The following is a 13,346-nucleotide window of genomic DNA, read 5'->3' as shown; positions in this document are numbered from 1 at the left end:
GAATTTTAAAGTGATGCAAGTTGGCAGCCATCACTGCATCTTGTGGGAGCAAATCCCATGGTTTAACTCTGCGCTGTGTGAAGAAGTCCTTCCTTTGATCTGCCCTGAATCTCCCACCGTTCGGCTTCATGGGATGACCCTGTTAGGTTCTGGTGTAATGAGAGAGGGAGAAAAACCTCCCTCGACCCACCTTCTCCGCATCATGCGTCATTTTGCAAACCTCTGTCATGTTCTCGTTTCCTCACCTCCTTTCTAAACTCAGAAGACCCAAACCTTGTAATCTTTCAGCTCTGGGACCAGGTAGATGATGATAAAAAGCCTCAGCAGTCTCCAGAACAAAGGGAAAGGATTCAGCCTTTGTCACAAAAGAAAGAACTTGAGAGAATGTCTCTCTGTCAGGCAAACTGTGAAAGCCAGCAGGAAACTGGACTCCTGCTGAAAATTCTACTTTGAGGTTTCCTTCAACTGTCGGTCTGCCTTCAGCCTCAGAAGTGCTGACGGCATTGCAGAACGTCCAAAGTCTCACAAGACTCGACACTCCCTTTCGCTGCTTCTTCTTCATTCCAAATCCCTCCTCTCCCAAGGTGCTTTTCATTATTTATTTATTTATTTATTTATTTATTCCCTTTTTATACCGCCCAATAGCTGAAGCTCTCTGGGCGGTTCACAAAAATTCAAACCATAATAAAACAACCAACAGGTTAAAAGCACAAATACAAAATACAGTATAAAAAGCACAACCAGGATAAAACCAGGCAGCAAAATTGATATAAGATTAAAATACAGAGTTAGAACAGTAAAAATTAAATTTAAGTTGAAATTAAGTGTTAAAATACTGAGTGAATAAAAAAGTCTTCAGCTGGCGACGAAAGGAGTACAGTGTAGGCGCCAGGCGGACCTCTCTGGGGAGCTCATTCCACAGCCGGGGTGCCACAGCGGAGAAGGCCCTCCTCCTGGTAGCCACCTGCCTCACTTCCTTTGGCAGGGGCTCACGGAGAAGGGCCCCTGTAGATGATCTTAAGGTCCGGGCAGGTAGATATGGGAGGAGGCGTTCCTTCAAATAACCTGGCCCCAAACCGTTTAGGGCTTTAAATGTCAATACCAGCACTTTGAATCGGGCCCGGACCTGGACTGGCAGCCAATGAAGTTGTAAAAGGACTGGCATAATGTGATCTCGCCGGCCAGTCCCTGTTAGTAAACCGGCTGCCCTGTTTTGTACCAGCTGAAGCTTCCGGACCGTTTTCAAAGGCAGCCCCACATATAACGCATTGCAGTAATCCAAACTTTTTTTTTTTAAAAAAAAAGGCAAATGAGCATAATGTGCCATTAGCAACCTAGACATGCTATACCATGTGCAGGCAGCAACCTCTGTTTTGTATTTACTGAATGTCTTTCCAATTTTAATAAGACTTGTTATTCCCAAAGAGAAGCCCTGACACTACTGGATTCCATCAGACAGCGTCGTAGGCTGCCAAAACAGGAAATGTCCCCACTTGACATGGGGAAATGAGGCCCATGCAAAAATGAAGCCACCTCACTGAACCTCATGCTTGCCTCTTGGATTCTGCAAAGGTGTCGGAGCATTTAGGGTGCGCTGTTGAGAAGCCCATGGCAGGTGACTTATCAGCTGCTAGCGGAAGTCCCAAGGTGAACTTCCACAACCTGGCACCCTCCCAGTGTGTTGGGACTACAACTCTCATCATCCCTGCTTGGCTGGAGATGATGGGAGTTGTAGTCCCAAGACGTCTAGAGGGTGCCGGGCTGTGCAAGGCTGACCCAAGTGTTCCCCAAAATTCTAGTCACTGAGCCACACTTGTTCTGAATGGAAGCGCGTTTCACTCACACTCACCAAAAGGTTCATTTTTACTGTAAGAAAGTAGATCTTCAGATGTTTTGGACTTCGACTCCCAGCATTCTTGATCGTTGGCCATGCTGGCAAGGGGCTTCTGGGAGCTGAAGTCCACAATGTTCTGGAGATCTACCTTCTGCACATCTCCGGTCTACCCCAACTTTCCCCGCTTCAGCGTCCTCCAGATGTCTTGGAGTACAAATCCCATGGCCAGAGTTTAAGCACTTCCCTCCATCAGCAGTGCAGTTCTAGTCAAAATCGGAACCCCCTGATGTTACTTTAATGTTTTAAGTTTTGGGGAGGGAGAGCCAATTGCAGACCTCCTCGGCCACATCTGTTTTGACCCTACAGCACAGCAGGGGAGCAACGGTCTCTCTTTCTCTCTCCCTCCATAAATGGCATCTCTGGGATTGTGAATTGGGTTCATGCTCATGGCCAAAAAGGGAGTTGAAATGAGATGCAGACCTTTGCACGGCATTTCTTAAGAAACGGCATTCAAAACACAAAATCCGCTTCTTTGTGATTCCCCCTTTTTCCACCCAGTCATAGAATCATAGAATAGCAGAGTTGGAAGGGGCCTACAAGGCCATCAAGTCCAACCCCCTGCTCAATGCAGGAATCCACCCTAAAGCATCCCTGACAGATGGTTCTCCAGCTGCCTCTTGAATGACTCTAGTGTGGGAGAGCCCACAGCCTCCCTAGGTAACTGGTTCCATTGTCGTACTGTTCTAACAGTCAGGACGTTTTTCCTGATGTCCAGCTGGAATCTGGCTTCCTTTAACTTGAGCCTGTTATTCCGTGTCCTGCACTCTGGGAGGATCGAGAAGAGATCCTGGCCCTCCTCTGTGGGACAACCTTTTAAGTATTTGAAGAGTGCTCTCATGTCTCCCCTCAATCTTCTCTTCTCCAGGCTAAACATGCCCGGTTCTTTCAGTCTCTCTTCATAGGGCTTTGTTTCCAGAGCCCTGATCATCCTGGTTGCCCTCCTCTGAACACGCTCCAGCTTGTCTGCGTCCTTCTTGAATTGTGGAGCCCAGAACTGGACGCAATACTCTAGATGAGGCCTAACCAGGGCCGAATAGAGAGGAACCAGTACCTCACGCGATTTGGAAGCTATACTTCTATTAATGCAGCTCAAAATAGCATTTGCCTTTCTTGCAGCCATATCGCACTGTTGGCTCATATTCAGCTTGTGATCTACAATTCCAAGATCCTTCTCATTTGTAGTATTGCTGAGCCAAGTATCCCCCATCTTGTAACTGTGCCTTTGGTTTCTATTTCCTAGATGTAGAACTTGGCATTTATCCCTATTAAATGTCATTCTGTTGTTTTCAGCCCAGGACTCCAGCCTATCAAGATCACTTTGGAGTTTGTTTCTGTCTTCCAGGGTATTAGCTATTCCACCCATTTTGGTGTCATCTGCAAATTTGATCAGCGTTCCCCGCACCTCCTCATCCAAATCATTAATAAAAACGTTGATGAGCACTGGGCCCAGGACTGAGCCCTGCGGCACCCCACTCATTGCCTCTCCCCAGTTTGAGAAGGTTCCATTGATAAGTACTCTTTGAGTCCGATTCTGTAGCCAACTGTGAATCCACCTAATAGTTGTTCCATCTAGCCCACTTTTAGCTAGTTTGTTAATCAGAATATCATGAGGCACTTTGTCAAAAGCAGTCCTGCCCCTTTAATGAAAGAAAAGATGAACACTGAGCAAAAAATGGCCAATGTTCTGAGGCGGGCAGGCGATTTCCCCTTGGTTTTATTTTCACAGCCGTGAGAATTGATAAACCGTTCCAGATCCTTCCTCCAAAAGGATTCACTCAAGCCCTGGGGACAGCAAGGAGGAGAGCGAATGATGGGAGAACTACAACTTCCCGTTCTCAGACCAGCTGCCACAAGAGCATGGAAAATGAGTGGGATGGAGAAGAATCCGTTCCCATCCAAAGGCTGGCTGGATGGATGGCAGTTTATCGCTTGATAATAGCTCTCTTTCATAGGCTGTGCTGGACCTCTTGCGCACTGTAGCTGCATGAGGCAGCGACAGGAATCCAACTGGAATCCAGCTTCCTGTAACTTGAGCCCATTATTCAGTGTCCTGCACTCTGGGAGGAACGAGAACAGACCCTGGCCTTCTTCTGTGGGACAACCTTTCCACTCCATGCAGAGTGCTATCATGTCTCCCCTCGATCTTCTCTTATCCTTTAGGATTTTAAGTCTACCTGCTTCTGCCCACATCCACCATTTTCTATAAGCTGATGATGCCGGGCCTGCGTCAAGGGTTGGCGTGGTTGGGCAAGTGCTGAGGGCCCACATCCCAGCAGGGGCCCGCGAACAAGAGCTCCCTGGAGTTGCTCCACCTCTTCACCATGGCAACCTGCTTGTCCACCTGCCCCCTGCCCTGGTCCAGGCAACAGTGGTGAGAAGAAGCAGGAGATGCCTCAGCCTACTTGCTCACTGGCCTTCTGCCTGTCAAGCAAGCAAGTGGGAGCAATGTTGAGAAAGATGAGGAGGAGCAATGATGGTGAGACTCCCTGAGGGAAGGGGCCCATTGGAAGTACCTTGCCCAAGGGGCCACCAAAAATCTGGAGCTGGCACTGATCCAAAGGGCCACCTTCAATGCTTATGCAGTTCTTTGAGGGCCTCCAAAATCAGCCCCCCCAAATGTCTGGCATTTCCCCTCTTTCTCACAGGTAGCAACCAGTGGTGTCACAGGAAGGGAGAAATCAGGGCAGAGGAGCGCAGGAGCAATGACATCTGGCGTCCAGGTAATTGACAGAGCCTTTTGGTCTGGCCAGAGAATGAGGTGATAAGAAGGCTTTCACGTTTTAGCAACAGATAAGCATCAAGCAGAATTTGGCTACTTCCTTCCTTTCCTTTGACACAGTTCCTAGTTCACCATATCGGTTTAAATGGTAACACTTCCTTCCAAGAAGGTTTGCACAACGAATGAAAAGCAGAAGGTTGGGCTGAAGCTCTTTCAGCCCAACCTTCGTTAAAGCTCCATGTGTTTTACAAGTTGGACCTATGCAGTCAGATATAAGCACCACTTAATGTGACTACAGTTATCCCCAGACAACTCCATGGGATTTCAGTCATGCCCTGTAAATGTAATGGTGAGATTTCATTAGTAGTTTGATTGTTTGTTTTGAATGTCTGTGCTTTGTAATGGAGTTTTTAACCAGAGTGAGTGTTATTTTATTTTATTTTTTAAAAAAGCATCTATCTAATTGGGTGGGATAGCTAATACCCTGGAAGACAGAAACAAACTTCAAAGTGATCTTGATAGGCTGGAGTGCTGGGCTGAAAACAACAGAATGAAATTGAATAGGGATAAATGCCAAGTTCTACATTTAGGGAATAGAAACCAATTGCACAGTTACAAGATGGGGGATACTTGGCTCAGCAATACTACAAATGAGAAGGATCTTGGAATTGTTGTAGATCACAAGCTGAATAGGAGGCAACAGTGCGATATGGCTGCAAGAAAGGCAAATGCTATTTTGGGCTGCATTAATAGTAGTATAGCTTCCAAATCGCGTGAGGTACTGGTTCCTCTCTGGTTACGCCTCATCTAGAGTATTGCATCTAATTTTGGGCTCCACACTTCAAGAAGGATGCAGACAAGCTGGAGGGGGTTCAGAGGAGGGCAACCAGGATGATCAGGGGTCTGGAAGCAAAGCCCTATGAGGAGAGACTGAAACAGCTGGGCATGTTTAGCCTGGAGAAGAGAAGATTGAGGGGAGACATGATAGCACTCTTCAAATACTTCAAAGGTTGTCCCACAGAGGAGGGCCAGGATCTCTTCCCGATCATCCCAGAGGGCAGGACACGGAATAAAAGGCTCAAGTGACAGGAAGCCAGATTCCGGCTGGACATCAGGAAAAACGTCCTGACTGTTAGAGCAGTACGACCATGGAACCAGTTACCTAGAGAGGTTGTGGGCTCTCCCACCCTTTAGGCATTCAAGAGGCAGCTGGACAGCCATCTGTCAGGGATGCTTTAAGGTGGATTCCTGCATTGAGCAGAGGGGGATTGGATTTCATGGTCTTATAGGACCCTTCCAGCTCTTCTGTATCTATCTATCTATCTATCTATCTATCTATCTATCTATCTATCTATCCTATTTACCTACCTACGAGTGAAAGCTGGTGGCTCTCATGTCAGTGAGGTGGTGAATCTGCTTTGGATTTCAGTCAGAACCTGGAGTGCATTCCCCACTCCACTGACATCGGAGTCTCCAATCTGTATTGGTACCTACCTTCAAGGGATAGCTATGGCATCTCCTGGAGAGTGTGGCTATGGAGGTTTTCACGATGAACTCCCACACGTCAACATTTGCCACCACGGCATTTTCTGCAGTAGCTGCAATCATCCCTGGCTTCTAACCTCTTATTTTTCATTGCTTCATTGGCACCTCCTAAAAATCTTGCTTTTTTTTTTTTTTGACAGCTCTGCAAAGTAAGAGTCAGTTTTTCGTTTAGATGAATAGCTAAAGATTCTCCTCTAATGGACGCTGCTGGCTAGAATCATAGAATCATAGAATAGTAGAGTTGGAAGGGGCCTATAAGGCCATCCAGTCCAACCCCCTGATATTTGCTTAAAATGAGCATTGATGGCTTGTGGCTGCTAGCTATTGGACACCCCCCTCCACTACCGGTTTCGGGGAATGCTGGAGAGATATAGCTTGGCAGATGGAATATAGCCATCACAGAAGGCAGAAATCTGGTGAATTTGGCAGCTGGGTGGTGAGAACATATTTGTGTATGTTTCAGGACTCCAAGGGCAAGCTGTTTGCTTGGGGTGCGATTGGGTGGGGGGGACTGATACTGCTTCAAAAACTAGCCTTGCCTGCCAGGTTGCTTGTGTCCTCCTCCCCATCCCACCCCAAACATATAGGGTTGTAAAATAAATTGTTATCACAAAAACACACGGTACGTCGCCAGGGCCTTCTCTTTGCAATGCAATAAAAGACTGCTCCCTGGGCCCTCCCTCAAACAGCCCCGTCCTTGGAGAAGCGGGGGGACCCGAAACAGCATCCAACTTTTGCTCAAGATCAGCTTAACGGCCTTTGCTTATGCCTGAAGAATTACGAGGACACTGGGAAGATAAACAAAGGTCTCTGGCACAGGCGGAGGACCGAGCAGCTGTAAGGCCGCGCTGCGAAAGCCAAGAGATTACTAATGCAGAGAGGGGAGCAGGGGAGAGAGCCCACCACACGTCTCCCGTGCTTCCTTTCTCTGCTCGATACCACGCTCCGCTATCTCCTGCGTGGCTCTCCTACGCACCTGCCTGGGGCCCACCGACAGCCCTGCTCCTTTGAAAGGACGGGGAAAGATGTCTTCAAGCCTGACCAGGATGCTGGGTTCAAAGGCATGCGCTGACGTCGCTGCGGGGGCATCGGGCGAATCCTTTATTGTCATTCTTTCGCCCATGTGCCACCCACCCCCTCGCCTTCTCAACTGACATCATGCACTGCAGATCAGGGGCTGATAGGCTGAGCCTTGGGTACTGCGGCGTGGGCGAACTATTCCCAGTGCTAGCAGGATGGCCTCTTGCCTGCACCCTTGTCATGACAGCGATATGGAGGACTTCTTGGTCCTGCTATTTCCAGAGAGGGCCTCACGCCTGGGAACACGACGAGTGCACGGTGGAAATGACTCTGGTCTCTTCCTCGCTGTTCTTTCGTGGCTCCCTGGTTTCCCGAGCGGCACAAAATCCCAGGAACCAGGGATGACTCCGAGTTGGACAGGCAGGAAAGAAGGCATCAATTTGCAGAGCATTTGCGCATATTAACTAATATACACATTTAGAAATAACTGAAATTCATAGACTCATAGAATAGCACAGTTGGAAGGGGCCTACAAGGCCATCGAGTCCAACCCCCTGCTCAATGCAGGAATCCACCCTAAAGCATCCCTGACAGATGGTTGTCCAGCTGCCACTTGAAGGCCTCTAGTGTGGGAGAGCCCACCACCTCCCTAAGTCACTGGTTCCATTGTTGTACTGCTCTAACAGTCAGGAAATTTTTCCTGAGGTCCAGCTGGAATCTGGCTTCCTTTAACTTGAGCCCGTTATTCTGTGTCCTGCACTCTGGGAAGATCGAGAAGAGATCGTTGCCCTCCTCTGTGGGACAACCCTTTGAAGTATTTGAAGAGTGCTCTCATGTCTCCCCTCAATCTTCTCTTCTCCAGGCTAAACAGGCCCAGTTCTTTCAGTCTCTCTTCATAGGGCTTTGTTTCCAGACCCCTGATCATCCTGGTTGCCCTCCTCTGAACATGCTCCAGCTTGTCTACGTCCTTCTTGAATTGTGGAGCCCAGAACTGGACGCAATACTCTAGATGAGGCCTAACCAGGGCCGAATAGAGAGGAACCAGTACCTCACGCGATTTGGAAGCTATACTTCTATTAATACAGCCCAAAATAGCATTTGCCATTCTTGCAGCCACATCGCACTGTTGGCTCATATTCAGCTTGTGATCTACAACAATTCCAAGATCCTTCTCGTTTGTAGTATTGCTGAGCCGAGTATCCCCCATCTTGTAACTGTGGAAATAGAAGGGCAGTACAACTCCCTGTAGCGGGGAAGGCCGTGGACAGGTGAGCTGTGTGACTGCTTAGCCCGCCGTCCAGGTGTGATTGTTCATGGGCATCTCCAAGGCCTCAATTCTCTATCCCTCTGGTTCATTAGTCTTTAGACTGGGCACTTCAAATAGAGGATGGCCCACTGTAAACTAGGACACTGTAAACTACCCTATGAAGGAGCTGTAGAGATGCTAGAGGAATTGAGATGGACTAAAATGACTTCGGATTTCTAAGAACCTGACCTGCAGAATCCACTATGGACCTCTGCAGAATATATATATTAAAAAAATTCCTGAAATTTACGCAAATTCATTCGCTGGAAAACACACAAGCTTCTGCTGAGAGATATACCATGCCGGAAAATATATGCTGGGAAAAGTTGAACGGAATGGGGGACAATAGGCTAAAAGTTATATACTGACATAAATTATGTAAATGGCTGCGAACGTTCTTATGGAATTATTTGCGCATTTTTCCGCATAACTGGGGGTGGGGAACTAATTTGTCTGTGAACATACGATGGAATGACAATACTGCATAGTCCGCGAAACACACGCGGGGCGGATTTCATAAAATCTGGCTATTCCTAGGGGGCTGTGGCTAAGTGCTCCCTGGGGGAAGGGACGCTGTGTCCCCTATCTTGGTAAGCCTATGAGCTGACCTGGAGGCAGCGGCCAGCATCTGTGAGTCCCTGCTTTATATCATCCACAAAGGCAAATGGTTAAAGGGACATGCCTAACGGAAAAGGAGTGAGGCTAAAAGACTGTTAGCATTTCCCTTTCATTGCCTCCGGCTTCTTGTGTTCCAAGATATACTATCTCTGGATATGGAGGTTCTGTATTGTGGCCCATGGGCATAAGAGGATGAGAATTTGCCTATATACATGGGCCTTTCACTTCTGGCTGCTCCCCCAGACGTTGTCGCAAACTTTCAAGTTCTTTGAAAGGAAGCAAATGAAATCATGCACGAGATAATACTTGTTTATGCAGCTCGCATTAATACAGGTTCTTTGATATGACTGCAGCTTTCTTGGCTATGGAATTCAGATTTTTTTTCTCATTTGCTTTTAGCAAACGCAGGCCTCTTGGCCTTTGCACCCTAAAAGAATTAATTAGACGTTTCACTAAAATAAAAGAGCAGGAAATGTTCTGTAAGTCCCCGGGGCATTTTAAATCGATGTCAAATGACTGAACAAGGGTTCCCTTTTTTTTTTTTTTGGTAATTACAAAAGGATGCTCTGTGTGGCACTGAGTAACAGCTGGGAATAGTCTTGGACTTCAGCTATAACTGGACACAAGTGCACATTTAGGAACATTAAAGCTGCCATCCTGCACCCATTTACCTGGGAGTAAGCCCTACTGAACCCAGTGGGACTTACTACTGAGTAGACAGCTAGAGGATTGTGCTGTAAGTGACATGGGGGAAAAAAGACTGCTTCCTAGATTTCAAAGGATGGTTGGGGTGAAAGTCTCCCAAGCTAACCAGGAGGTGACTGACAGATCTAGGAGAGAAGAGAAGAAGATTGAGGGGAGACATGAGAGCACTCTTCAAATATTTAAAAGGTTGTCACGCAGAGGAGGGCCAGGATCTCTGCTCGATCCTCCCAGAGTGCAGGACACGGAATAACGGGCTCAAGTTAAAGGAAGCCAGATTCCGGCTGGACATCAGGAAAAACTTCCTGACTGTTAGAGCAGTACGACAATGGAACCAGTTCCCTAGGGAGGTTGTGGGCTCTCCCACACTAGAGGCCTTCAAGAGGCAGCTGGACAACCACCTGTCAGGGATGCTTTAGGGTGGATTCCTGCATTGAGTAGGGGGTTGGACTCGATGGCCTTGTAGGCCCCTTCCAACTTCGCTATTCTGATTCTATTAACAGACCCAGGAAGACATCTTAGGTTCAGTTTGATGCACACTTACCTGAACATGCTTGGACGTGAGTATGCATGCCCAAGGTTACATCATTATTAATAGAGCAGAATTATGAGAGATAAATTGTTTCATTTGAATGAGGAGAGGGCAGAAGACGCCTCTTAGAGCTGAAACCAGTCGCTATTCTACTCCAAGCGCCTGGGGCAGGCAGGGGAACCGGGTGTTGCCCACGTGTTCTCTCTCCCATTCACACGTAGCCAGACATGGAAGTCCAGCTGAGCTCTCAAAACGAATTCACACACCATCTTTCCTCCACTTACTGGTGCCCTCCAGATGTGTTCCTATGGCCACGCTGGCTGGGGAGAACGGGACGGCAGTCCAAACACATCTGGAAGGCGCCAGGTTGGGGAATTTTTGTGAAACGCCCAGAGAGCTCCGGCTATTGGGAGGTATAGAAATGTAATAAATAAATAAATAAATAAGGCAGAAGTTGTTCTTGGCAGAACAATTTGCAGTAGTTCAGAGTGGGCAACTTGTGAGCCTCCAGATATTGGCCTACAATTCCCATCAGCTCTCACCACTGGCGAGGGCTTGTGGGAATTGTAGGCCAAAGGATCCGGAGGGCCGGAAGGTGCGCCCCCCTCCCCTGCTGCAAAAGCTACTCCATCACCACATCTGAATAACTGTAGAACAGGGGTGAGAAGCAACCTGGTGGCCTCCATATGTTTTGGATGACAACATCCATAAGCCCCAGCAAGCATAGCCAATAGCCAAGAATTTTTTATTTATTGCATTTTTATACAGCCCAATAGCTGAAGCTATTATGGGAATTGTAGTACAAACATCTGGAGGGCACTGGGTGACCAACCTCCGCTGTCGGATGTCTCCTCTATGCCTCGGGTGGGGGAGGGGCAAGCAAGGGCTTCTTCTGCACAAGACAGCTGATGTTTTCAGGCAATGATGTTTCTCGATCCTCCCAGAGTGCAGGACAGGGAATCACGGGCTGAAGTTACAGGAAGCTGGATTCCGGCTGGACATCAGGAAAAACTTCCTGACTGTTAGAGCAGTACAACAATGGAACCAGTGACCTAGGGAAGTTGTGGCCTCTCCCACACTAGAGGCCTTCAAGAGGCAGCCGGACAACCCTCTGTCAGGGATGCTTTAGGGTGGATTCCTGCACTGAGCGGGGGGTTGGACTTGATGGCCTTATAGGCCCCTTCCAATTCTACCATTCTATGATTCTAAACTTTCCGCAGGAAATGAAGGATAGCCTTTCCCAACCTGGTGCCCTCCAGCTGTTGCACTACAACTCCCATAATACCTAGCCAGGCCTGCATAGACCTTACCTTCCTGACACACTCCTTTCCCCAACACGGCACTCTCCAGATGTTAGCCATGCTTACTGGGGGGTATGGGAGTTGTAGACCAACACATCTGGAGGACACTAGGTCAGGTCCAGAAATGTTAACTCACCCTGAATGGTTTACATGGGTGGGGGACTTGTGCCCCTCCAGCTGTTTTGCCCTACAACTCGCCCCATGCCTCACCATTGGCTATGCTGCTTGGGATGATGGGATTTGTAGGCCGAAACAGCTGGAGGGGCACACGTTGCTCACCCGTGATTTCCACACTCGGGTGGATTCCGCCTTGGAAGTTTTGACAAGGAAAGGTCGGATGTTTGTCCAATGACGCAGGGCCGGGCGGAAGGTAGATCTCCAGATGTTTAGGACTTCAACCCCGGGGAGGCCCCGCCAGGACGGCCAATTGTCAGGAACGCTGGGAGTTGAAGTCCCAAACCCCTGGCGGTCTCCTCCCCGGCCACCCTTGCAAGAAACAAACAGGGCGGACCCCCCCCCAATGCAGCTGTTCCTTGGCTGTGACGAGCGACCCCCCCAGGTGTCCGTACCAGAGGAGCTCCAGCTAACGCGCTCCAGATGTTGGACGGGGTGGGGTGGGCGGTCTGGAGGGATTGGTCAGCGGCCGGGCCGCGGGCAGCCAATGGCGGCGCGGGGAAGGCGCCTGCGGCCCCGCCCAGGCCCAGGGCCAGCCCGGGCACTTCGGACCCGCCGCCGCCCGCTCCAGCCGCCGCCGCCAGGGCCGGGAAGCATGCGTGGGCCGGGGCTGCCGCTGCCGCTGCTGCTGCTGCTGCTGGCGTTGGGCTGGGCGGCCGCGCTGCCCCGCTCGCAGCTCTTCCCCTTCGGGGAGCCCCGCGGGGACCGGCAGCTGCCCGAAGGCGACGACGAGACCTCGGCGCCCGCCGCGCCCCTGCCCGGCCCGCTGCGCTTCTACGAGACCCGCTTCGCGCAGCTCTACGTAAGTGCGCCCCGGGCCGCGGCCGCCTGGCGGGGAGAGAGAGAGCGAGCGAGAGCGGGAGGCGGCGCCCGGGCTCCCCGTCGGGGCCCGGCAGCCGGAGGGACCCCGGCCTCCCCCAACCAGATGTTGGGGACTGCAAGTCCCAGCAGCCCCAGCCCTAAACATCTGGAGCGCGCCAGGCTGGAGAAGGCCCCCGGTGAGCCCCGGGCGGCGGGCGGGCGCAGAGAGAGAGAGAGGCGGCGCCCGGGCTCCCCGTCGGAGCGAGGCAGCCGGAGGGACCCCAGCCTCCCCCAACCAGATGTTGGGGACTGCAAGTCCCAGCCCTAAACATCTGGAGCGCACCAGGCTGGAGAAGGCCACCGGTGAGCCGGGCCCGGCCAGATCCAACAGGCGGGCGCCTTGTCCGGGCAGCTGTTTGCCCAAGGAATTCCTGGGCATCAATAGAGCTTTCTCTCTCTCTCTCTCTCTCTCTGTGCTCCCTCCCACCTCCCGCTATTCCTGTCCAGCCGGACACTCCCTTAACTCAGCGGTCCCCAACCTTTTTGGCAACAGGGACCAGTTTTGTGGAAGACAATTTTTCCATGGACCTGGGGATGGGGTGGGGTGGGGTTTGAGGAGATGTTTTTGGGAAGTCCTACCCACCCACCCCGACTCCAGCATCCTGGCTTCGCTTCGGCTGGGCAGCAGGGCCGGTGCTAACTTAGAGGCCACTCAGGCGGCCGCCTAGAGCGCC

General features: G+C 50.3%; 1 protein-coding gene across 1 annotated transcript in view; it reads left to right on the top strand.

Moving 5' to 3' along the window:
* Positions 1-12,401: 12,401 nt before the first annotated feature.
* NID2 (nidogen 2) overlaps positions 12,402-13,346 on the top strand; it is a 148,563-nt gene continuing 147,618 nt past the window's right edge. The window contains exon 1 of the mRNA XM_063118170.1: positions 12,402-12,613. Within this exon, the coding sequence (XP_062974240.1) occupies positions 12,407-12,613 (207 nt within the window). The 5' untranslated portion in view covers positions 12,402-12,406. The remainder of the gene's footprint in view (positions 12,614-13,346) is intronic.

Source organism: Elgaria multicarinata, chromosome 2, assembly GCF_023053635.1.
Source record: "Elgaria multicarinata webbii isolate HBS135686 ecotype San Diego chromosome 2, rElgMul1.1.pri, whole genome shotgun sequence".
Lineage (NCBI taxonomy): Eukaryota > Metazoa > Chordata > Lepidosauria > Squamata > Anguidae > Elgaria > Elgaria multicarinata.
This window is presented reverse-complemented; position numbering and strand designations above follow the sequence as displayed.